The 27,667-nt window shown below is 40.8% G+C and overlaps 1 protein-coding gene across 1 annotated transcript in view; it reads right to left on the reverse strand.

The window, feature by feature from the left end:
• CLSTN2 (calsyntenin 2) overlaps nt 1–27,667 on the reverse strand; it is a 642,616-nt gene that overhangs the window by 378,430 nt on the left and 236,519 nt on the right. Inside the window, exon 2 of the mRNA XM_034661817.1 lies at nt 26,490–26,612. Coding sequence (XP_034517708.1) covers nt 26,490–26,612 — 123 coding nt within the window. The remainder of the gene's footprint in view (nt 1–26,489; nt 26,613–27,667) is intronic.

A 27,667-nucleotide genomic window follows, 5' to 3' on the forward strand; every position in this document is an offset into this window, starting at 1 on the left:
TATTTATTTATTTGACAGAGATAGAGACAGCCAGCAAGAGAGGGAACACAAGCAGGGGGAGTGGGAGAGGAAGAAGCAGGCTCCTAGCGGAGGAGCCTGATGTGGGGCTCGATCCCATAACGCTGGGATCACACCCTGAGCCAAAGGCAGAATCTTAACCACTGTGCCACCCAGGCGTCCTGATTTTAGAACTTTGGAAAGCTCCCCAGGGGATTCTGATGTTCAGGCAAGGGTGCAGATGATTAGATGAAGGGTTATCTGATGGATAAGCCTGGACATCCACAAAGACTTTCTCTCATTTCCTCCTAAGGAGGGCCCTAACCATCTTCCCCAGCCTGTGTTGGCCAGTGGCCAGGGACCCAGAGCAAGGTTAAGGCAGAACCCCACCTACTTCAGTGAAAAGAAACAGGCTACAGACAGAATGATTGCCTGAGACCTCACAACTGGAAGGTGGTAGCCTAATTTTCCACCTTCTGGCCCTGCCACCCTTGTGGGGACTGGAGAGACAGGGAGTTAGCATCTAGAAGGAAGACGAGCAGATGATGAATCCCTACACATGTGGGTTCTGGTCAGGCCTTGCAGAACCAGACCTGGAAACCACAGTCAGACCCAGCTGGGTGCTGAGAGTGTCTGGCAAGTAGCCTAAAGGCTCTGCGTCTCCATTTATCCATCTTTAAATATTATAATATTTTAGCCTAATTAGATTATTCAGAGCAGGAAGAGGGCAAGCTACCACCCACACAGGCTAATTCAGCCAGCAGTTTTTTTTTACAGCCCACAGGCTAAGAATGGTTATTACATCTTTAAATGATTGTATTTTATATGATTATATTAAGTACCTACCTAATAGCCTTGACATTCCCTCTTGACCTGCAAAGCCTAAAATATTTACTATTGGGCCGTTTAAGAAAAAGTTTGCTGACCCATGGTTTAGAGGGCTAAATGAAATAATCTATGTGGAGTGGCTGGCATATACTATGTGCTGTATCTTTATAAGAGCGTTTAGGACCTGAGAACATCTCCTAGCTGGCAGCCAGCAAGAAAGGAGGGACTTAGTCCTTCAGCCACAGAAGCTGATTCTGCCAACAACCAGGGAGCATGGAAGAGCACCCAGCTCCAGATGGGAATACAACCCCGCCATTGCCTTATTTTCAGCTGGTAAGACCCTGAGCAGAAGACCCAGCCACACTGTGCCAGGTCTGCTGCCTCACTGTGCAATTATAAATGGGTATTGTTTTAAGCCACTGAATCTGTGATACTTTGTTACACAGCAAGTGAAGACTCATACAAGCCTTCAGACATCAACTAGCTGTCAATTCTCACTAGGAAAAGGCACTTTTAACCTGCCCTCCCAATACACACTCTGGAGTCTCCGCCTACTTTTCTCTGCCTCATCTTTCAGGTTCCCTGACATCCATGAAGTCTCACCCAACTATCTCCAGCCCTCAGGAAGTACACAGTCCTTGGCACCCAGAGCTCTCAGGAGTACCACTCCGTTGTACACGAATTCATCCATTCCTTGGGAATGCTCTGAGCCAGGTGCAGGGGATACTGAGGTGAACAAGTCAGGGATTCTGCCTTCATGGAGTCCCTAATTCAGGCAGGGCACGGTATGGTGACACCTTCAATGCAACATGAGTATAGCAATGAGAGACAACTGTGCCAGTCTGTCATGTTCAGCAGTGTTCACTGAGGCCTTTGTGCGTCTGACAGTCTGCTCAGCCTTGATGATGCAGAAACAATTCAGTCTGCAAAAAGCTCACCAGCCTTACGACTCTGACACGGCCTCATGCATCTAAGGCTATAGCAGTGTCATTTGCCTCCAACCCAGCTCTACCGTGCCTTCCCATCATGAGACTGCCAGGTCCTTCAAGGCAGGAACTGAATCATGCCTGCATCTATATTCTACCCCATGACTCATAGAGAGTTGAGAATTTAATTTACTAATTTAACTTACCAATTCTCAAATATCTTCCCGTCTAAAATTCAAACAAATTCTTACCTGCTTTTTTTCCCCACTGACCTTCACAAAAGCACTAGCAATGAATCCTCAATATACTGGAGGTCTGTCCTCCACAATTATAAAAAACTGGCTGAAGTGAAATCTTCATAAAACACACACAAATAAAGTGGTTGAAAGATTTAATCCATTGTCAAATGTGTGGGTTAATCTATGTAGACGTAAGTGTGTGTGTGTTAGCAAAGAAGGAATTTTTGGCTTTTGAATACTTTTTTCCCCACTGACCTCCACTGGCCAGGGGGGCCTATCCAGAAGAATGGGGACATGGGAAGGCTTATGTGGTCTGCCCATGCTGAGGGTTCAGCTGGTCTTGTGGTTGCCAGAGTCTGTGTGTCCATAATATAAACAGTTGTTGGTAGCACAAGTACCCCACTGTTAGCTGACCCGCCTCCCCCAGAGGCACCAATACACCACACCTAGCTCAGCCGGCCCATGGAGACACAAGAATTGGCTGGCTCAGAATGGGCAACTTAATTGTGGTAAGAAGTCAAAATTTAACAGGACCATCAACTAATACCCAGATGCAATATGATGTGAAGACACTTTTTTTTCTATTGCTGAATGCATTAAGTGTCCATATGCATCCTCGCAACAGAGTTTATCTATGCCTTCCAAAAACTCTTACTTTTGCTTGAAGCCTCACTATGATTCATACTTTAAAGACCACTTCAAGAGCCACAGATGAAATTCTAAAGTTTCTCAGGATCCACAGGGTATTAAAGCTGCAAATACCTTAGAGATAATCCAATCTAACAGTCTATCCCCTTGATTTACACACAAGAAATCTGAGGCTCCAAGAGAGGAAGTAAGTTTTCCAAAGTTAACTTTCTGAGCTAGATGCAGAATAGGAACTAAACCTGAGGCCTCCTGTCTTCCAGACCAGGGCTTCTCAATCTCAACACTACTGACATTTGGGGTCAGATCATTCTTTCACGTCAGAGGCTGTTATGTACACTGTTGGACGTTTAGCAGTATCCCTGCTCTCTACCCACTGGATGCCATAGCAACCCCCCAACCCATGGAGAAAACCAAAAAATGTTTCTGAACATTGTTGAGTGTCATGGGGGGGGGTGGGCAAAATCATCCCCGGATAAGAACCAGGGATCTGAGCGAATGATGCCATCCGTGTGAACTCTGGCTCCAACATTTACTGGACTATGTGATCTCCTTTAGTCACTTACCTTTCTAAGCCTGAGTCTCCTTATCTTTAAAGTGAAGAGAGTGCCAACTTTACAAGCTCATGTGATTGGTGAATGTAAATGAAGTTATGTAAAGTGCCAGGCACAGAGCAGACTGGCAGTGGCTATTATTTTTATTATTTTTATGAGATGCGATAGTCTGACACCAGTCTATTTCCAGCGAGCTCTTTCTCCTTTCTGCAATTTGCTGTAAATGCCACTGAGCAATCATTTCATAGTGGGGACAGCTACCTTGGCAGCAGTGAGCTGAAACTGTGACCTTCTCACATTTGGAGGAAAGGGGGAATGCTTGCAAGTCAGGCAGGGTTGTATTTGCCGTACAGGAAAACAAACTATGTGCTATTTGTTTGTTTTTGTCATGTCTTTAAGCTTCCTTATCTTCAACTGCAGGATTCTGCAAAATAAAATTCAATTAGTATTTATCATCCTTTTCCTGAGTAAGTCAACTTCTTTTATTGTTGAAACTCATAAAAAATGTGGAATTGCCAAAGGCCTCTGAAGATTTCAAGGTTTTGAGATGAAAAAGGACTGAGCATAAGAGGAGAGAACTAATTTTTTTCGTAACAAAGTAACCATGCTGCTGTTGTGATCACAGATAGTGTTCAGATATGAATCTAAACAGAAAGTTCAATTCTGGGCTTTTCAAACTTTGGCTTCACCACAAAATGTGTGTGTACAGAAGCCTAAGACTGTACAATATATGAGAGCAGGGCAGTTTTGCTGTTCGGGCTACCTCTCTGTTTCCACCCCAGTATGGGTATTTATGCTGGTTGAGAGTCCAGAGCACCTAACGACACATATGCACCTTCAGAATCAGGACTGATTATCTCATACCCTGATGACCAAAAAGCATCAAAGGGATTTGTACTGGTAACCTTTTGGGTCCATCCCTGTCCCCCTCTCCCCTGGAAATGGCAAGTGGTACCCATTCCATGACAGCTCCTGGTTTGACCAGGAGAGAACATGCTGAGTGAAACCTCTAACCTTCACCTTCACCTCCAGGACTTGTCCACACAATGGTAAATCATGCTCCAACCCTACATCCAGATGTCAGCCTTCCTGTTTCCTTGACTTTCATTAGTGTGACTCTGGATTTTCTTCCCTGCCTTTCCCCCACTATGAGGTTCGGGAAAGTTCTGCTACCTCTGACTATAACCAGCTTCTAGGACAGGATGTAGATAAGGGGCACCTGTCCTCTCTCTTCTAGCTATCATTGGAGCCAATGTAGCTTCCCCTAGGCAATCTTCTTAAATAACAAGAAAGATGACTTTGGATTCCTGAGGAAATCCATTAAGATTAGCTATGAGAAAGACATCCCACCCTCAGGAGCTGCCCATAAAGTCACATCTATTTCTGAAAACTTCTCCATCACAACACCTACTATAGTGTGTTTTGTTTGTTCATGTTAGCTCCATAGTGAGAAGCTCTTGTTGTCTCATTCACCACTGTAGTTCACACACAATAGACATGTGATAATTTCTTATGAATGAATGAATAAGTAAATGTGGGATAGGGCAACCACCCTTTCTTGGCAGTGTGAAAACCTCCAAGTGTACCAAACCCATAGCCCTTTGTCCCTCCTTGCCTGTGTAGCTTAAACCAGAGGTCACAAGCAGGTGGCCTGAGGACAAATTTAGCCAGCAGTGTTGTTTAATCTGTAGACTGACTGTCCACACAGTGCTTTGTAGATAAAACTGAATTATTAACTTTAAAAAAATTGGGAAATTTCGCACAAAAATCTCTGGATTTCTGACTTCTTTTGGAAAAAAACCAAAACTGGGGAGCCTGGGCTTATGTTTATGGATGAAAAATGTTCGACTTTTATCTATTCTTTTCAAAAGTGCAAGTAAAATCCCTGGACAAAATTCACAAGACAAACACAAGAAGATTCTGTAAGGTGGAGAGAAGGCAGACTGGTTTGGGAGCTCGGGACCTGAGAAATGACATGGTGAATTCCTTAGGTTTTCTTTTTGCTTCATATATCCCAAGCTTGGAGCCAAAGAATCCTACAACTTAGAAATGCCAACAGGTAAAGCAAAAAACAACAAAACCCCAAACAAAAGGCCATTCTCTCTAGCCAAAGGACCAGGAAAGGAGCAGTCAGGCAAGACAGATAACTTTCAAATAACGGCTACTCTATTCAGACAAGCACTACATAAAAAACTGTAGCCTCACCTCTACGCATGTCAGGAAAGGCTGAGTTGGGATCCTGGGCCTCCACCGTCATGAGGCCATGGTGAGGTATACCCTAACATCCCGGCTCAAGCAGTGTCAGGGGTGATCGAGCAGAGAGCTGGGACTTTCACCCCCAGTGGCCCATAACAAGGATCCTCCTACAGTGTCAGTGAAGACCTCATGGGGAGCCTGAATGTCCACCCTCTGCTGACAGTAATGAGGAATCCTCTCCACTCCCTATTAGGGTGGTGTCAAAAGAGGGTTAGGTGAGAGTCAGGACTTTCATCATTGTCTAGTTGTAATGAGGCTATCTCCACTGCAGTTTCACTGAAGACCATGTGAGAAGCTAGAATTCCCACCCCCCACCCAGAAGTAATGAGGAGGCTCTCCACTCAGGTATCAGTAAAACCCATGTATAGAACCTGGACTTCCACCTCTGGTTGGCTATTAGGGGGTGATACTGCCCCGTTCCCTGCTGGAGCAGTGTCAGAAAAGCCAACTGAAACAGAAGATTTAAATAAGATCTAGAGTCTCAGAGAATAATATAAAATTTTGCAGGTTTCAATAGAAAAATCACTCATTATACCAAAAACCAGGAAGATCTTAAATGGAATGAAAAACAGACAATCAATAGAGGACACTGCTGGGATACCAGATATATGAGAATTATCTGACAAAGATTTTATGATAGATTTTATCTGACAAAGCAGTCATGATAAAAATGCTTGGATGGTCAATTATGAACACGCTTAAATCAAAATAAAATATAAAGCCAGCAAGAAATTAGAAAATCTCAGCAAAGAAACAAAAGATATAAAGAACGAAATGGAAATTCCAGAATGGAAAAACACAATAAATTAAATAAAAAGCTCAATGGATGGGCTCATCAGCAAAATGGAGGAAAGAATCAGTACACTAGAAAAGAGAGAAATAGAAATACACAATCTGAGCAAGAGAGAGAAAATAGGCTTAAAAAAAAAAAAAGAAGAGAACAGAACAGAGCTTCAGGTACCTGTGGGACTATAACAAAAGATCAAAAGATCTAACATTCGTGTCATTGGAGTCCTGGAAGGAGAAGGAAAAAAAGAGAAGTGCTGAAAAAAAAATACTCAAAGAAATAATGGCTGAAAACTCCTCTTTTTGACAAGAGACAGAAACCTATAGATTGAAGAAATCTAGTGAATATCAAACAGGATAAAGTTAAAGAAGTCCATGCCAAGGTGATATAATTAAACTTCTGAAAATAAAAGACATAGAGGAAACAAACAAACAAACATTGAAAGCAGCCAGAACAACACTTCATCTATAAGGAAAAAGCAGGTAGAGTGACAGATTTCTACCCAGAAACCAAGGAAGTCAGAAGAAAGAGCACAACGCTTTTTAAGAAAAGAACTGTCAACCCAGAATCCTATGTCCAGAAAAAATATGCTTCAGGAGTGAAGGGGAAGGCAAGACATTCACAGATGAAGGATAACTAAGAGAATTTGTCATAGAAGACCTATTCTGAAAGAATGATTAAAGGAAGTTTTTGAAATAAAAAAGAAACTGTAAAAGAGGGAATCTTGGAATACTGGGGAAAATAAGCAAAAATATGGGTAAATACAATAGTCCTTTCTTCTCCTCTTAAGTTTTCTAAATTACATTTAAGAGTTGAAGCAAAAATTATAATACAGTCTGATATGGCTCTAAATGTATGTAAAATAAATATTTAATACAATTATACACATGGAGGGTAAAGGGACAGAAAAAGAAGTAAGGTTTCGATATTTCATTTGAACTGACAAAATAATGACAGCAGTAGACTGTGATAAATTATGTGTATATACTAGCTAGAACAACCACTAAAGAAGCTAAACAAAAAGATATACTTGAAAATACTATAGATAATACAAAATGAATTCTGACTGAAAGCAGGGAAAAAAAAACCCAGATAGTATAAAAGGAAAAAAACAACAACAGAGATGAAAGAATGAAAGAAAGAAAGAAAGAAAGAAAGAAAGAAAGAAAGAAAGAAAAAAGCAGAGAGAACATACAAAAAACAATAAAATGGCAGACCTAAACTCTAACATATCAATAATTATATTAAATGTAAATGATTTAAATACACCAGTTGAAAGACAGATTGGAAAAGTAAATTTTAAAATCCAATATACCATCTATAAGAAACTTACTTTAAATATAATGATAGAGGCAGATTGAAAGTAAAAGAATGGAAAAAATACATCATGTAAAAATTAATCAAGGGAAAGCAGAGTGGCCATATTAATATCAGATAACGTAAACTAAAAGCAAAAAAAATCACTAGAGACAGAGTGATGATATATGATAATTAAAAGGTCAATCCACCAAGAAGACATAGCAATCCTAAGTGTGTGTGCACTTGACAACACAGCTACAAAATATGTGAAGCAAAAACTAAGAGAGCTGAAAGGAAAAATAGACAAGTTCATAATTATAGTTGACCACTTCAACAGCCCTCCCTGAACAACTGATAGAACTGGACAGAAAAGCAGCTAGAATATGGAAAAAATTAACAACACTATCAACCAACAGGATCTAATTGACATTTTAGAACACTTTACCCAACAATACCAAAATACACATTCTTTTCAAGTGTCCACAGAACATATAATGACTGAGATAGATCCTGAGCTATAAAACAAGCCTTGAAAAATTTAAAAGAACTGAAATCATACAAAGTATGTTCTCTGACCACAAAGGAACCAAAATAGAAATCAACAGCAGCAAGATAACAGGAAAGTCTCCAAACATTTGGAAACTCAGCAACACATTTCTAAATAACTATGACTCCAAGAGGAAGTCTCGATGAAAATAAAACCAATACACTTCACTAAATAAAAATACAACCCATCAAAATTTGTAGGCACAGTGAAGGAGGTGCTGAGAGGGAAATGTACAGCATTAAATGCATACATCAGAAAAGAGAAAATATCTCAGATCAATAATCGAAGTCCCACCTCAAAAGCCTAGATAAAGAAAAACAAACCCAAATAAGTAGAATGAAGGAAATAATAAAAATAGGAACAAAAAGCAATGAAATAAGAAATAGAAAAACAATGGTGAAAAAAAATCAATGAATTGAGTTGGTTCTTCAAAAAGATCAATAAAATTGACAAACCTTTAGCAAGTCTGCCAAAAGAAAAAAGAGAGAGGCCATAAATTACCAATATTGTGTTTGAACTGGCATATATCATTGACCCTTGTAGACATTGAAAGGATAAGAGAATACTAAAAACAACTTTATACACATATATCTGTCAACTTGCGTGAAATGGGCCAATTCCTTGAAAAACACAACCTACCCCTACATGCCCAATATGAAATAGATACTTTGAATTGCCTTATAGCTATTAAGAAAATTTCATTTATAATTTCAAAAATGCCCCAAAAGAGTTTTCACTGGAGGATTCCACCAAATGTTTTTAAAAAATTAACAGCAATACTACCTGATCTCTTTGAGAAAACAGAAAAGGAAGGAACATTTCCCAATTAATTTTATGAAGCTAGTACCACCCTGATACAAAACCAGATAATGACAATACAAAGAAAGAAAATTACAGACTAATATTCCTCATGAGTATGGATGAAAAAAATCCTGAATAAATTCTTAGCAACTAAAATGCAGCAACCTATAAATAGAATTGTATACTATGACTAAACAGGGTTTGTTTTACAGCTGCAAGGTTGGTTCAATATATGAAAATCAATCAGTCCATCGCCATATAAACAAACCAAAAAAGAGAAATTATATATTCATATAAATTGATACTGGAAAAAAAGAATTTGAGAAAATCAATACCCATTCTTGATTAAAAAAAAAAAAACAACTCTCAGAAACCTTGAAACAGAAAAATTACCTCAACTTGCTGAAGAGCATCTACAAAAACACTAATAGGTTATATTGTAGTTACTGGTGAAAGGCTGAATCTTTTTCCTTAAGATCTGGAACAAGGCAAGAAACCCTCTCATTTCTAATCAGTGCAGTAAGACAATAAAAGGAAATAAAACTGTTTCTAATTGCAGATGACATGATTGTCTATGCAAGGTTAGAGGATACGAAACATAAAAACATAACCATAAAAAAGAACAATTGTATTTCTCCATGCTTACAATGAACACATGAACACAAAATTAAAAATATAATACCATTTACAGTCACCAAAAAATGAAACATTTGGGTCTAAATCTAACAAAACATGGGCAGGAATTTATGCTAAGAACGACACAACACTGATGAAGAAAATCAAAGAAAATTGAAATAAATGGAGAGAGATAGCATGTTCATGGATTGGAAGACTCAACACGGTAAAAATGTCATTTCTCCCCAAATTGATAAACAAGTTTAATTCAATTCTTATTGAAATCTCAGCAGGATTTTTTGTAGATGTAGACAAGATTATTCTAAAATTTATAGGGAAAGTTAAAGGAACAAGAATGGTTTAAAATAGTTTTGAAAAAGATAAATAAATTGGGAGTCATTCATTTATCCAACATTAAGATTTATACACTTGTAGTAATCCAGACTGTGTAGTTCTGAGGCAGCAGTAGACATACAGATTAATGGAACAGTAAAGAGAACCCCGGACTAGACACACACAACTGCCCAACTGAGTTTTCTTGACAAAGGTGCAAGAGCAAATTAAGGGAGGAAAGATACACTGAAACAAATAGTATGTAATTCAATATCCACTGGCAAAAAGAAGAAGGAGGAGGAGAAAGGAAAAGGAAAAAAAGAAATCTCAAACTAATGTAATCACATACAAAAATTAACTCAAATGGGTTATGCACTTAAATATAAAATATAAATATAAAAAATATAAAACTATAAAACTTTTAGAAAAACACATTAGAAAGAATCTTTAAAATCCCAGATAAGGCAAAAAGTTCTTAAACTGGACACCAAAAACCCAATCCACAGAAAGATAAATTGGAATTCATCAAAATTTTTAATTTGTGCCTTGAGAAAGACCGTGTTAAGAGGACAAAAAACAAGCTATGCAGTCGAGAAAATATTTACAAACCAGATATCTGACAAAGAACTAGTGTTTAGAACATGTAAAGAGCTCCCAAAACAGTAAAAACACAAAGAATCCAATTGGAAAATGGGCAAAAGGCAAAAAGAGACAATTCACAGAATATGACTTATACCTGGCAAATAAACACATGAAAAGATATCTAACATCATTAGTTATTAGAGAAATGAAAATTAGAACAATGAAATAACACTACATACTTACTTGAGTGACTATAATAAGAAATAGGAATAACATCAAGCGCTGATGAGGATGCAGAAAAACTCCATCACTCATCCCATGGCTGATGTCATAGTAAGTAAAATGGCAATAGCCACTCTGGAAAACAGCTTAGCAGTCTTATAAAAAAGGAAACATGCAACCACCATACCACCTTACAATTTTACTCCTTGACATTTATGCCAGAGGAGTAAACACTTATGTTCACACAAAAACTTATATTCAAATATTTACAGCAGTTTTGTTCATAGTAACTAAAACCTGGAAATAACCCAGATGACCTTCAGTGGATGAATGGTTAAACTGTGGTACATTTATACCATGGAACACTGCTTGGCAATAAAAAGGACAGACGACTGATACAGGCAACAACCTGGATGCATTTCCAGAGAAGGATGCTGAGTGAAGAAAGGTTACTTTATTTTATTTAATTTATTTTATTTTATTTTATTTATTTTATTTTATTTTTTTGTTTCAGAGGTAGAGTTTAGTAATTCTTCAGTTGTATATAACACCCAGTGATCATTACATCAAGTGCCCTCCTTAATGCTCATCAGCCAGTTACCCCATCCCCCTACCCACCTCCCCTCCAGCAACCCTCAATTTGTTTCCTAGAGTTATGAGTCTGTTATGGCTTTTTTCCCCCTCTGATTTTGTTTTATTTTCCCCCCATTCCCCTATGAGTCTCTGTCTTGTTTCTTGAATTCCACATATGAGTGAAATCATACAATTTTCTTTCTCTGATTGACTTATTTTGCTTAGCCTAATACCCTCTAGTTCTATCCATGTCATTGCAAATGGTAAGATTTCTTTTTTTGATGGCTGAATAATAGTCCACTGTGTGTGTGTGTGGAGATATATATAATATCCATCCCACATCTTCTTTATCCATTCATCTGTCGAAGGACATCTGGGCTCTTTCCATATTTTGGCTATTGTGGACATTGCTGCTATAAACATTGGGGCACAGGTACCCCTTTGGATCACTGTTTGTATCCTTTGGGTAAATGATGTTCCATTTATATAACATACTGTAAATGACAAAATTATTCAAAGGGGAACAGACTAGTGGTTGCCAGGAAGTTAAGGAGGGTGTGGGTGGGAGGAAAGTGGGTGTGGCTATAAAAGGGTAACATAAAGGATCCTTGTGATGATGGAAATGTTCTGCATTTTGACAATCAATGTCAATATCCTGGTTATAATGTTGTACTATGGCTTCCCATGGTGCTATCACTGGGGGAGACTGGGTAAAGAGTACACAGGGTCCCTCCATGTTATTTCTTACAATTGTGTGCAATCACCATGGTCTGAAAATTTTTTTTTATTTTTAAAAAATCAACCTTCTTTAAAGAAATTAGCCAGCACTGAGTAGCAGCTGCCTCTTCCCTTAGGTAAGGTAACTTTCCACTAGCACAAGGAATCTCTTTGGATCACCACAGTCCCCTCTAGTGTCCAGATCTCCCTAAACCAGGCCTCTTCTTGCACTGGCTACATTGAGTGTGGGAGTAGTGATCTGGGAAACACACTAGCTGGGGTGGATTTGTTCCCAATTATAACAGAGGGCCACCAGGAGTCAGTTTTAGCCCCTGCAGTGTGCAATGTGGGCACCATGATGAGACGTCCCTGAACAACAATGTTCCCCATCCCTACCCCCATGCTGTAGGTTGGAAACCCACTCAGTCCCTTCAACTCAAATTGGCAAATATTTACTAGGAGCTCTAAGCTAGAATGTATGCAAGGACACAAGGATAAAAAAGCTCACTCTGGTATAAGGAACAGACAAATAGATTAAAAGTGAGGCAGAACTCAGCTGCGTCCAGGAGCAAATATATCAAAAGCAATAAGAGAAGTTGATAGCTTAGCTTAAGCATGAAATACAATATCAATCATTCATTGCACCAACTTTAATTGAACACCTACTCAGTGCTAGGTGTTAGAGGCACAAAGTGGATTCAGACTCAAGACCAGTGAGCTGGCAGGGGCATGGATAGACAACTGAAGCCCAGTGTGGCAAGTCCCACGGCCAAGGAAAGAACGGATCATGGGAACCACGGGGATGCCCTTCAGGAGAGATGGGTCTATTTTACATTCTGTCAGTGTAGGAGTCCTGGTGGGGTGGACATGATCCTGATATGGGGCATGTGGAATTACATGGTCCCTCTTGCCACTCCCCTGCTATCTGGCTGTTCATGCTGGCTTGCTTGTGGCTCAGGACCCTCTCTGTAAATCAGGTTCAGACATACAGAGTGATGTCTAATGGACAGTGTGTGGGGATGAGAGGAGGGATGAGTGCAGAGCATCCACGGAAATCATGTAGCTGGCAGGAATGCCTGCTTGTCAGAGGAAAGTAAAACTACAAAAGAAGGAACTCAGTCAAGGGCAGAGTCAATGGGGGGCACCTGAGTGGAATATTACTTAGCACAGCACAGTTTCACCTCGTATGTGAACCCATACCTCATATCTACAGCCTGGGAGTACCCATCTGTCTCTGGAAAGGGAGGAGTTTATGGTAAAACAAAGAACTGTAGTACCGGGAGTCCAAGCAATGTTTCTGTAGGAACCCCTGAGCAACAGCTGGCCAGAAGAGGGAAAAGGCCATTTCCTCCAGGGAAGGGAGGGAGGTGGTGCAGGGGAGTGTTATGTGGGCTGACCCAGGGCCTGTCATCAACATGGTGGACAGGAAAGACAGAATCACAGCAATAAGCATCTGGAGGTGAGCAATGATGGAGCACCCAGTGGCAGAGGCTGGGATAGAATACATCCTAAATGGTACGGCCAGCCCACCACATGTGAGGCCTAGTGGCCCAGATGGCCTCACTGCTAACGTGACAGACAACTGGGGACAGCACTAAGTGGAGTGGTCTAAGGGCAGGCTGTAGTGAGTGTTTTCTCTCTTATCCCATCTCTTTAGGGACTCCGAGAGAGAGGCACACCAAAAGGGAAAGGGCCAAGGGGTGCTCTTTGTGCAGTGGACTCAGGGACAAAGAGCAGTCTTTACCCCTGCAATCCACAGCCTGTGGGGCCAGGAGAGGGGCTTTTGCTAATGAACCCTAACTTTCCAAACTTGTGTTTTTTCTTCCTTGCCCTTCAAATTGTGCTATTAGTATCATTAATGTGCGGAAAGAACTCCTGCCACACTGGGATTTACCTTTCCATTAAAAAAAAAAAAAAACCAAAACCCAAAAAACCCCACAAAATATTGTATTTTAATGAAGTTCATGGCCATCCAAGCCAATCATTACAGAGTATGTCATTTACCATGGCACTCAGATGGAACTTAGGTAAATAATAATAATTTTTAAAGTTTGTAGATCATATTGAACTTGGCTTAATAGGCCCTCTCTCCAAACCTCTGAAAGGATGGCTCATAAAAAAGTAATTAGTTTATATAGACTGTCAAGGTTCATGGGGGACAGCTGGCCTTTGATGCCTCATCTGTGATTACAGGCAGCTACAAGATAATAAAATTGAGCTCTGAATTCATGCCAAAGTATTCAGTGATCTCACGCTGGACACAATGCCAAGCAGAATGAACTATAAATGCCTGCCACACCCCTGTTCTTTGCTTTGGAATCTCGAACAAGTCTAAGACATTTAGGACTTACATTCATAGGCCCCAAATACCTATTAAAGTAAAACCATTGACCTTACAAATTCATGTTCATAATTAATATTTGTGATGGGCTCCAATTCCAGGCCTATTCAATATGGCCACTGTTGTAAGCTGTGGAAATGGCTTCTGGACAAGGGATTTGAATTGGTATTAACTTGTCTAAACTTGGCTATTAAATGGTCCAATTACTGACAGCTGGAGCTGGTTTTCAATCATCATTGATTTCACTGTGATGATCACCGGTTATGGCTTTTTAAGAGGATTTCTTCAATGTTTTCAAATTCCCTGCTCATTCTTAACGATGCTGCCCCCTTACCTGAACATTCTTGGGCTCTTTTTTCTCCTGTAGCTCAAACAATGCCCCTGACTTCAATATGGAAAACTATATTAACAGGTGGTTTTCATTTGGCCTCTTTGATTTCCAGAGATAGAGACACAGTCATCTCAGCAGAGAGTGGAAATAAAATGCAACAATGAGAATAATTTCATGGAAATCCAAGATCACCTTAACAGCAGGACCTCTTGAGAATGGAGGCCACAGTTACAAGAGGAACCACTTAGACCCTTCTCTCCAGGCACATCTGCTTCTCCCCGGGACCAGCTGCATCACCTCAGTCTGCTGACCAAGGCCTCCTAACTGTGATTTGCATGCGTTACAGAAACTGCATTCGGAACCCCCACACTCCCCCATGGTCCCTTAGCACTCGAACAGGAAGACCATTGGCCTGTGTGGCCTTTTCTATCCAGGTAGCAAATCACAGGCTGTAAGTAGTTTATTCATTGGCCGCCTTTAGCCAGGTGCCCACTTCAGGTCCAATCACAGTTAGGGAGGGGTCTGGGTCATGTGGCCTAGAATTTGGCCATCAGGGGCAGCGAGTGGGAAAGCATCACAAACGTGTTTGCATCACATTTGTAAATAAGGGCAAAGATTCAGAGTACCTTATACCTCAGGATGTGTTCAGGCTTGGAGCTTTGTTATCTGTACCCTCTGAACTGTTTCTCCAATGGAAATAAAGGTATGTTTTTGTTTCACTTTTATTATATTTCCTGATTCACTGTAAAAGGAACCCTGGCTTTGGAGTTAGGTTTGACCCATTGTCTTTCGCTAAGGATGGACAGAGTCAAAGACACTAACGAAAGTAGGAGTGTCCCCAAGGACTGCGGCCAGGACCTTGTGCCCACTCTTGCTGAGTCCACCAGCTTGGGATGGAGCAGAACCAAATGATGGTGAAAGAGAACAGTGGTTAACAAGGAGTAGTAGAGGGGCGCCTGGGTGGCACAGCGGTTAAGCGTCTGCCTTCAGCTCGGGGCGTGGTCCCGGCGTTGTGGGATCGAGCCCCACATCAGGCTCCTCTGCTATGAGCCTGCTTCTTCCTCTCCCACTCCCCCTGCTTGTGTTCCCTCTCTCGTTGGCTGTCTCTATCTCTATCAAATAAATAAAATCTTTAAAAAAAAAAAACAGGGAGTAATAGAGAACAGTGGAATCACCGTCAAAATGGAGGGACATGGCACCATTTCTCCTGCAGGATATCAGGATTGCTATGGGCCAGTCCAGCGACTGCTATATGCCTCCCATTCTTCTCCTCTTCGAAAGGAAGCTTGTTGAGGTTTTCCCTTCCCTGGAGGGTGCATGTCAGAAAATAACTTATCCTTCTAGCTCACAGGGCTCTGGATCAAGAGAACTGCATCCAGACCTGTCTTGGGCTTCAAGCCAGATGCCATGATTGGATGCAACTTTTGGGGATGCTACAATAAAGTGAGCACATTTTACATGAGGAAGAGGTGTGAATAGTTGTGGCCTAAGGGCAGGCTGTGATAGAATGACCATGCCGATGACCCCAACTTGTCACCCCTCTTTGCCTTTGGTAGTCTACTCTACACTGACTCTGTGCTTGGCCATGTGATTTGTTTGGCCAGTGAGACAAACTTGTCCTGAGTAGCTTGCCAGAGTGCTTGCACATATCTGTGCTCTTTATGCTTTTCTGTGATCAGCACAGGGAGATACTCAGCCTCGTCTGCCAACATGCTTGGGCCAGCACACATGGGAGAGAACAGTGTCATCCCAGCCAAGGCCACTCTAGACCAGCCAGCCTCCAGCCTACCCACCAACTGTCCAGAGATACCTGGACAAGCCCAGCTGGGGCCAGCCGAGCCTGGCTCACATTAGCAGAGCTGTCTAATCAACAGGTAGACTCTTAAGAAAGAATTAATGGCTGCTTTTTGATGCTCCTAAGTTTTGGGGAGCAACACCTGAGACATCTGGTTAGAATTACAATTTCACCATTAATACTGTGTTCTGAGAAAATGACATAATCTGGCTTAGCCTAAGTCCCTCCTTCCATAAAATAGGAAAAATGATAATGCTTATTTCAGAGGATTTTGGTAAAAATTAAATGATACAATGTGTGCAAAATACCTAGTACAGTGCCTGGTATGTAGTAAGTGCTTGATAAATGTTAGTTAATTTTCAGTGCTATTGTGTGCAAGCTGGTGTTTTTGTTTGTTTGTTTGTTTGTTTGGTACAAGGATATAAGGCCGAGGGGACAAGTGGGGCTAAAATCCACCTCTTTCTCCACTTGCCAAGCTGTGTGCTCTAGTGTGGGAGAGTGTCCATATGTAAGAAAGGGCACCTCTTTCTAATTTTCACAGTTACCATATGGGCTGGCACCAGTCCTATTATTATTGATTTCAATGTTCACTTTTCATCTTGTTTTAGTATAATACTGCCATTAACTCAGAATTCCAGAAGACTTGAAATTCCTATCTTCAAGGGCTTTTCTCAAGCAATCTAGTGCCAGTACTCAAGCTTTCTATCCTAGAACTCCACATCCTTCCTGTTGGGGTGACCGACTCACTCCAGTTTACCAAGATCTTCTTGGTTATAGCACTGAAAGTCCTATATGCCAGGAAACCCTCAGTCCTGGGAAAACCAGCATGGTTTGACTTCCTGAATGTCCTTCACTTTTCAGCCTGACAGAAAATGACCGACAGATAAACACTGGATCTCCCTAAAATATTAGTTTGAACAGGAGCAGGACTTTGCCAGAGTCCTCTCAATGAGAATGTCGGGAGTACTTGTGAATAGCCTCCTACTTCTAGTTAGACTATGGAGCCTAGCCCCTGCTGTGAGCATTTATCTGGGACTCTCTTGTCCCTTCTTAACTGGCCAGCTCTTGTTCCTGCCCTCCTTCCTCCACACTCTGGCTCCTAGTCCCTCCTCCAGCCATCCCGAGAGGGTGTCCCCCTCAACACCTGCCTCTGACCACTGAGCACAAGATGAGCTCATGTGACCACACTCGTAGGGGACCCAGCTACTGCCAAAGAACCCTGTGCAACTAGGCTTCCATAGAAAGGCCTGGGACACTAGGATTAAACATGGAACATAATGCAGAAGAGGTGGACAGTAGAATTTTTCAGATGAGATGGGCCATCCTAACTTACCTAGTCTGAGTTGCCATGCAGCAAAATTACACATGGCCTTCAAAAGAGAGAAATCAAAACCATAACAACAAAAGGCCCAATAGCAGGCGATATACAAACGGCTTTAAGGACACTGAAAGCAAGTCTGGGGTGGGCAAAGAAAGAAGATAATTCATAAGAAGAAAGAAAATTCAGGGCAAAGACCCCAAACTCATGGGCAGCAGAGATGCTGGGAAGCTCCTCATTCTCCCTCCAGCACAGCAGCTCCACCAATAGAAAGGGCCGCCGACTACCTCTCTGGCAGGACAGATGTTCACTTGTCTTCTCAGCAAGGCCAGCGCTTTGTGCTCCAGGCTCTGGGAGTCCAAGGATTATATGGAATGTCCTGCCCAGTGCTGAGGTCTCCCTCCTGAGCTTCTTGGCCATCACCAGGTAGGAGGGAGGAGTAAAAAGTGTGAAAGGGAAACACTGAAGTGAATGCAGTGCTCATGGAGCGATGACCAAGAAAGGGACCCAAATATGCCTCCAACCCCTATCAATCACTGTCAAGGCTGGCAGCTGCCAAACTGGAGGAAGAAAGAGCACCAAGAACAAAGCCAATTCAATATTTTAATTTCAGACTGATGATATACCAGGTCTTTCTTTCTCCCGGTTTGCCTGGCAGACCCCTCCACCACCACCAGGGCCAGGACCACAGGTGTGGTCCAAGAGGCCTTGCTGCTCCTGGGGGCTACAAATGTCATGGCCACCATCCACTTGACCAGGTCTTCTGGTTATTTACTGGTTGCTATGCCCTCACCCTGCATTTTTTCCCAGCTTTAAAGCAACTTCTGTATTGCCCCCCTGAGTTCTCAAATCACACCTTGCCTACAACTGGAAAGCCTTAGATGACAGTCACTATAGTGAAGGAGATAATTCATCACAGGGATGGAGGCCTGAAGCCTGCGGGGATGGGCACTGAGGGCTCTGCCACAGGCTGTGGACGGGTGTGGGAGTCAGTCCAGTTCTTACTTTCCCATCTATTCTGAACCCCACCATCTGCTCAAAAATTGGGCGATCACAGTTCATATCAGCAAAAACATCTGACAGCACAATCTCAATCTGTCACTGGAAATAGAACACATCTGTTTTTTTACTCACTATCTATGAACTAAACCATAAATATGAAATCCTGACTCCTGTTTGTTTAAGAAAGGTATTTCAAACAAAGTTGCCCATGGCAATGTTATATTTTTTAAGTGGAAAAATATTGTAAACAACCTAAATATACAAAAATGATGGAATGGTTAAATAAACTATGATAGGGCTATATGATATATAATTATGTCTTCTACTCTAAGTAATATTTTAAAATATATTTTGGTCAGCTTGGAAAAGGTCTATGAAAAATGAAAACACAAGAACTTTGAACCACGTATACGATGATCCAAATTAATAAGAACTATGTATCTACATATGAATAGAAAAAGGTCTAGCAGGGTCTTAGGAATGTGGGTAAATTTTGTTTTGTTCTTTATTCCTTTTCATAATTTTCACATGTACTCTAGTGAATAGACACTAGTCCATGTCTTTCTGGTCCTGTTTAGTCTTGATTCTAATTCTAGAGGTCCAAGGCTGTAACCCAGATGGTGGATTCCAGAGAATCCACAGTTCTCTGCAAGGACTGCCACAGACTGACTTCTGGCTGAGGCCAGGTAAATGCTCAGAGACCAGGGTAGCACACCAGGGGACACCATTCCTCTGGCCCACAAGAATGACCCCCCATGACCCCCCACCCCGACACAAACCAGCTGGAATGCAAAGTCCCATCTACTGTGAAGCTGACATAGATGCCTCGTCTGCTGCCAGCATCAGAGCTCAGAAAGCCATGGGGCAGGACAGGCTGCAGGTGGTGGGTAGTCCTGCGGCGGCTGGGGGGGAATGAGGCCCAGAGGTGATTACTCCATGGTGTTCTACTTGGTACCCAACCATAGACGTCTTTCATGGTTTTTGCCACTGCCATGAACTACCTATTGATTTATTTACATTTTTCTTTAAATTGAAGTCTTAGGGGCACCTGGGTAGCTCAGTGGGTGAAGCACTGACTCTTTGTTTTGGCTCAGGTCATGATCTCAGGGTCGTGAGACTGAGCCCCATGGTCAGGCTCCACGCTAGGCATGGAGTCTGCTTGTCCCTCTCCCTCCCTCTCTGCCCACGCCCTGCCCCCTTCTTGCGCAGGCACATGCACTCTCGCTCTCTCAAATAAATTAATAAATACATAAAATCTCAAAAAAAATGGGGTTTTAAAAAACCCAAATGAATTTATTTTAAAAAACCCTGAAAAGCCAACAATACTTGTTTCAAAAAAAGAAAAAGGAACTTAAATAAAATACAACAAAATGGTAATAAAATTCTACCTCAACAGTGTTGTCTATGGAATGCTTTGTCAAAAAGAGACATTAGCAAATGTTTGAGAGGTGTTGAGCCTCCCAACCTGCCTTTCTCCTTGACATAATCAGAGAGGCTGAAGAAGAACTTAAAAGGGAATGACCGAGTATGGGATTTAGCATTCTTTAACGTTATTTCCAGGTACCACGTAAATCTTCCACTGCCAATGAGATATGTATCCCACACTGGACAACTGGAGGGGAAAGAAGGCAGGACTTGGAGTCTGAGCATCTGAAATTGAGTGACAGGGCTGAGCTGTCCTCAGCCAGGTAACCTTGAATAGTTACTTAATTTTTTTAAGTCTCAATGTCCTCATTTGCAAAACAGAATCATGACAGCTGACCTTGTTACACAGAGTTGGTGTGATGCTTGGATACAATTTTGTGCGTGCCAAGGCTGGTGTGTGTGTGTGTGTGTGTGTGTGTGTGTGTGTGTAATGAAAGGACATATGTTTTACAGTAATCTAAAAGTGTATCTTGCAACTAATTACTCCACAGGGACAGGGTATAGGTGCAATTTAAGGAAACTTATTGCCAGCTAATATTTATAGAGTTCAGCACAATTCACGAACTATTTGCCTACATTATTTAACTCAATTGTCCCCACACTGCCACATGACCAGTCTGGGCAACATAGCTTGATGCATGATGGCATTAAGCCTTTAAAACAAACTCTAAACTCACTTTCCTCCTTTCTTTAACATCATCAACACAGATTATAATCACAGAACTGTAATCAGCCTAAAATGAATAAAACCCTGTGGCTTATTGATGATACTAAGAATTACACTTTTACTGTGATTACCCTTATTTTTACCATTGCTAGGATCATCAGCACTGTGACATACTGGACATCTACTGGTGGCCAGGAGTGCTCTAGGCACTCAGCATTAATATCTTATTTAATCCACGTATCAACCCAGATGTAGGTATTATGTTTACCCCCCATTTTAAATATTAGCAAACTGCCCCTCAGAGGAGTTCAGTAACTTATCTGAGACCATACAGCTAGCAAATGACAGAGCCTGAATATAAAGCAATGTGTGTCTGGTCAAGTCTGTGGCTGTTCACACCCTCATTCTCTTCCCACCATAAAACACAGGGACTGCACAGCTCTCCGGGGAGGATCCCTGCCATCAGGGACCTTGGCGGCCTAAAGCACAAACAAGGACCCTGAGCAGGTCCAAAGATAAGGTGGGCAGATGCTGAGCAGAGCAAGGAGGGCGAGTGGAGTTAACCACAGAAAAGGGAGAATCTTCTGCTGCAACCAGCTGATCAAACCAGGCCAAATCACATCCCAGGCAATTTTCCAGGCGGCCTTCAGAGAGTCACCCAGCCTGAGAAGCCAGCCAATTATGCCTGATCATTCTCTGCTGCCCTGTCCTCACAAAAGACAAGTCCAGACTGGCCCAATGTAGACAAATGAACAGTTCTATTATCTCTGAAAGGCAATCTAATTCTTTTCAAATTTAAAAGTCTCCACAGTTTCCTAACAGGCCTCAGTGGGGCTCATGTAGAAATTAATAAGTTCACAGTGTGCCCAGCTTGCTTTCATTATCATTTTTTGCCATGCAATGGACAGAATTTTCATTATTACTCAAGGATCTGATTCTCTAAGAAGGTCATGTCCACGGGGCTCAGACACTAGGTTGAGAACTAAGTTGGGTCTAATGGACTTGACTGAGGTCTGAGGGAAGATTCACTGACTGCGAGTTGACACCTCTAGTAATCAGGTGAGGCAGGGATCAAAAGGCAACATCACTGGGAAAAAGAATTCAGAGCAAGTGGTGAAAATCCCTGGGCTGCAGTCCCAGCCCTATGGTTGGCCTACCCTGGAATACTGAGCAAACTGGTTGGCCTCTGCCTGAATTGGTTATCTCCTCTACGAAATGGGCAGTGAAGAGGATATGGGAAAACAACAACAACAACGACTTGAATTTATTAAGCTTCTACTATATCTTGAATCATTATAACATGCATCGTATTCTTTAAATCTAATCAAAACAACAACACTGGAAAGCTTGTATTATTTTACAGATGAAGATAGTGAGGCTACTGTTATTGGTGACTCCACCACGTGGTCACTAATTCACACCATTAGAGTAAGCCATACAGAGGCTAGGGAATGAGATTAGTGTGTGAGAATGGGACTGCAAACTCATACAACTATTCTGGAAAGCAATTTAACATGCTTCTGGAATTTTCTTTTTTATTTATTTTTTCTAATTAATTAATTTTTTTAAGTAGGCTCCACACCCAGCGTGGAGCCCAACACAGGGCTTGAACACACGACCCTGAGATGAAGACCTGAACTGAGATGAAGAGTCAGACATTTAACCAACTGAGCCACCTACGTGCCCTGTTTCTGGAACATTAAAATGTTTGACCAATTAATTTCAATTCTGGAAATCCATTCAAATGATAGAATCAGAAATGTAGAAACATTATATTAAGAAAGAATTTTAACAGACAAATTGCCTATCACCTCATACCTGTCAGAATGGCTATCATCAAAAAGAGAAGAAATAAGTGTTGGCAAAGATGCAGAGAAAAGGAACCCTTGTGCACTGGTGGTGGGAATGCAAGCTGGTACAGCTTCTATGGAAAACAGTATAGAGGTTCCTCAAAAAAGTTACAAATAGAACTACCATATGATCCAGCAATCTTACTTCTGGATATATATCCAAAGAAAATAAATTCATATATATATATTCTTACTTATTCTTATGTATATATATATTCTCACTTATATATGGAATCTATACGTGGAATCACTTATATCACATATATAATATCACTTATATGTGGATACTCTTAGATGTGAAATTGGCTTTAAAAAGCCCAACTCACAGAAACAGGGAGTAGAATGGTGGTTACCAGGGACTGGGCGGGGGAGGCAATTGGGAGGTGTTGTGAAAGGGTAGAAACTTTCAGTGATAATATGGATAAGTTTTGTGGATCTAACATATGGCATGGTGATTATAGTTAACAACATTTTATTACATACTTGAAAATTGCTAAGAGAGTGGATCTTAAATGTTCTCACCACAAAAAAGAAATAGGGATTATTTGAGATGATGGAGGTGTTAGATAACACTACGGTAGTAATCATTTTGCAATAGATAGTTTATCTATTTATTCTATTTTCCAGTAGAAGTTTATCAAATCAATACATTGTACATCTTAAACATACACAATGTTGTATGTCAATTGTATCTCAATAAAGCTAGAAAAAAAGAGAATGGTAGGCTACAGAATATTCACTGAGAAAGACATTGTGTACCTATTTAATCAGCTGCAGAATAATATTTAATAAAACGGCATAGTTTCATTACTTTAGTGGGAAAAATAAATTATTAGAATTGAATACAAGGTGTGATCACAATTTTTGAAAAAAAAAGTAGAAAAATGACTGGAAGGAAATACACTAAAATGTTAACAGAGGCTCTCTCTGGGGGTAAGAAAATATACTTTTGGTATTTTTTTGTTTCACTATATATTTCACATTTTCTACAATAAACCCTTATTGTCATAGTCAGGAAATATATAGTAAAAGCTATTCTATATCCCTGAATTTTGCATTTATATGCAAAATGCGATCACGACCTTTATTTAAATGAGTGCTATTTACGTAGGAAACTTTTCTTAAAATTTTTTTAAAAGGGGGGAATCACAAAAGAAATGAGACAGAGAAAAAGTGATATGGATGGAACTATCTCCCAGCAAGCTTACAGCTCACCTCACAGGCTAAATTGGAAATAAAGACCAGTGGGAAAGGGGTGGAAAAACTGACACACAATACAAGAACAGTTGATAAGGTGGGGGGGGACTAAATACTGCAGTTGACTTCCAGAACTGATGGAGCTGGCAGATAGGAATTTTTCAATTTTATGAGAATGATAGGGATCTGAAATAAATCTCCAGTATTTTCTTTTTAAGATAAATGTTTTAAAATAAACGTCTGCAGCATGGATGGATGGCTAGTGCCTATGTCCTGTCTTAGAGCTGATCATAAATAACACTGAGAAAAATAGCTTTGACCATTCCAAAAAGCACCTTTATTTTTTACTCTTAAGAGCTTAGAAGATTATATTTTGATGCATTAAGCTAGATATTTTTTTTTATGCAGCTGCAAATATCAAGAGAAGCATAGAAATTTTCTTCAGATGGAAATAACTACACAGGGCTTGGCTTATAAGCAAATCTTCATTTCCAGATGTGTCTGAAAACCAGTGGGCACATCCAATGGTCAGAATGCAAATTCAAGTTTAAAGGCATTTGATGGATTTATGATTTATAAAACCCTTTGTTGAATCTTCAGGTGAAAATATTAATGGTTCTATAGCCCCATAACTAAAGAAAATAAGTAAACTTTTGTAAGTCCATACTTTCAAATATCAGATTTGCTTAAACTGCCCTCCCCATTTTGGTCTGTACATTAAGGAGCTTATAACTTCACTGTAGGGACAGATTATCCAACAACTTCAGTTTCCTAGTTTACTACTGGAGGAGAACAGGGCTATGCTGAAGAATCAAACACATCCTTCATCTTTAAAGTGTTAGCTTCACTGTACTAAAGTGACTTAACGACACACATTTACTTCCTGTTTAATATGTCATTGGTTTTTTCTGTTATGTTTTAAAGAGAAGTCACACACTTGAAAAGAAAGATGAGCAAGAGGACCTGCTTGGTGGAAGGACTTCTGCACACAGGCTGTAGAGAAGGGGCTGAGGGAAGCCAGGAGCACACGCTCAGTCTAAAGAGGGAAGTCATGACTCAGCCCTGTATTTCCGATCTGGTTCATCAAGATAAACCAGAATCCTGCCTTTTTATCCTAAATCTCCCACTTTTTAAATACTGTCTCTATTTTGTTATGCACACAGTGCATGCCAAACCAAACATTTCCATGACCCAAACAGTTGCGCTAGAGTTTGTTTTAAAATCTCCTTTCTAGGGGGTTAAGAATTGCTGATTAACCCTAGCATCACCTAATTATGTGCAAAAAGGGGATGCACTGGAATATTCCCAGGCTGGCAAAGAAGGTCTAGGGAAGACAACTCATCTTTTGCGGAAAAGACAGCATGGGATTCACACTTCCATGGGAAATTTGGTTGAGCGGGGACCTCTGAGGATGACTGGAAGATGTATGGAAATACCCTAATTCTAAACACTATGGAAGCCACAGTTACGTGCCTTTGGTGGTTATCATTCTACATAAAATAAAGATAAAGCCTTCTTCTGAGAGTCAAGATATCTTCCCCATGCTCCGCAAGAATGCTTATGGGTTTATCTTCACATAACGCTAAATTTCCCCATTTAACCCACCCCCCTCACTCCTTACTTTACAATGCTCTGTAATGAAAAAAGGGCCTTCATAGAGCTTATCTCTTAGAAGCGTGAAAGAGTCAATTTTTTCTGCCCAAGTAGCTCATAATGTAGCAGACAAACTGTCAGAAAAAATAGACTTCATCATGGTGAAAACCTCAGCCTGGCACCCATCTATCATAAAGCAATCTTCTAGAAATCTTGAAAACCTTCATTAAATTTCCTGTCTTTCTCCTGACAGTTATAAAATGTTAACAATATTACTCATGATGCAGGCATATTCAGAAATTCTTTGTCCATTCCCTCCTCCCCGTACCATCAGCCATCCCCTTCTCTTTGCCAAAATCTGTGGACACATGAGATATAACCATATTCTTCACACACTCTTCCTCTGACCTGGCCCTTGCAGGAAGTTAGAGAAGAAAGTAGTCATAATCTCAATGATAATGAGAAGACACTCTAGCCACAAACTGCAGAGGACAAAATGGCGCTGTGTTCTGATTCTTCCACCAAAAGCCACACCCACTGTGAAGCTCAAAGGCACAGCCCTGTTCTATACTTAGCAAGTATTCCTGGTCCTTTATTTTTTCCCCCCTTTTCTCTTGCCAATCTACCAAGCTATAAGTCTTCACCTGTCCATGATATATGTGTAGTTGGGACAGTGGGTCATATACTTAATCTGCCCTTAGGTCATCTTTCTAGAGGGAAAATTATTCCCCTATGGACCTTACTAGCCCAGCTTTTCCAATTCCAGACGCGCTTCAGCAATATACCATCTCTCAGAAGAAGAAATAAAGGTCTTGCACTGGAGGCAATACCGAGGAAAAAAAGCCCATAAACCAGAAATCAGAACCACACCGGATATCAGAACCACACCAGCGGTCACAAGAGGCATTCAGCTTTGAAATCACAGGCTGATCTATGAGATGCACAAGGGATGACAACAGCTATATACAGCCAGAGTCTGAGCTCTGTGGAGGCTTCCCAGCATGCCTCCAAAGTGAGCCAAGCCCAACCATACTAAGCCATCATCTCACCTGCAAAAGGAACTGGTGCGTCTTTATCCAGAGCTACAAGTGGTGGGTCCAAGATGACCGTGTCATTGTTCTCAGTTATGACTCCGTGATATGAAGTCTCAATCCATGGTTTGTGCTTGTTGACTAGAACACAATGGAAAAACAAAACAAAGATTGACTTTCAAGATCATCACTTGAATAGCTAATCCATAATATAATTAATATTGCACATTTGTCCAGTCATAGGCTCTCATCCAACAACCACATGAGAGACATAGAGCATTAGTTAGTCCCATTTTATACCTCAGTAAACTTCAGAGAAGTGAGATTCAGAGAGAAGTGCAACAATTCATGTGAGGATCAAAGAAAGGGCAGCACTAAGACTCAAACACATTTTGGGGCTCTAAGATCATGGATCTTTAACCTTACCAAAATCCCATTATTTCTATTTCTGGATGCCCAGTGTAGATAGCTATTGTTAAAAACTGACTAAAAGCTTTAATTCTTAAATGCTACTATCTATTAATAGATGTTTCGGGGTTAAAATCCCTTATCAATCAACAAACTAGCAGATCATGGATGTGTGCTTGAATTTCTGACCTCAACCTAATCTGATCCATCATTACAAATTGTTACTGCTTTGTTTTTCAGTAATTTGACCAGGTAAATGATATATTATCTAATGGAAAATTAACACACTTAAAATCCATATCAAATAAATGTTACCGGTTGAACTATGACCCTGAAAAAAAAGATAGGCTGGGGTCCTAACCTCCAGTACTTTGGAATGTGACCTTATTTGGAGAGAGGGTCTTTATAGGGGTAATCAAGTAAAAATGAGGTCATTTGGGCAGGCCTTAATCCAAAATGACTGGTGTCCTTATAAAAATGGGGAAATTTGGACAGAGAGACAGACATGCACACATGTGAATGCCATGTGTTCTGTTGCCACCAGCCAAGGAACTACCAAAAGCCAGGAGAGAGGCCTAGGACAGATTTTTCTCCTGTACCTTCAGATCAAGCATGGTCCTGTCAACAACTTGGATTTCAGACTTGTGGCCTCTAGAACTGTGAGACAATAAATTTCTGTTGTTCCAAGCCACACAGTTAGTAGTACTTTGTTAAGGCAGTCCTAGCAAACAAATACAAGACACTTATGGTCAACAGGCACTCATAAAGGGTAGAGAATTTAAATAAAA

Source organism: Ailuropoda melanoleuca, chromosome 6, assembly GCF_002007445.2.
Source record: "Ailuropoda melanoleuca isolate Jingjing chromosome 6, ASM200744v2, whole genome shotgun sequence".
NCBI classification, from domain to species: Eukaryota; Metazoa; Chordata; class Mammalia; order Carnivora; family Ursidae; genus Ailuropoda; species Ailuropoda melanoleuca.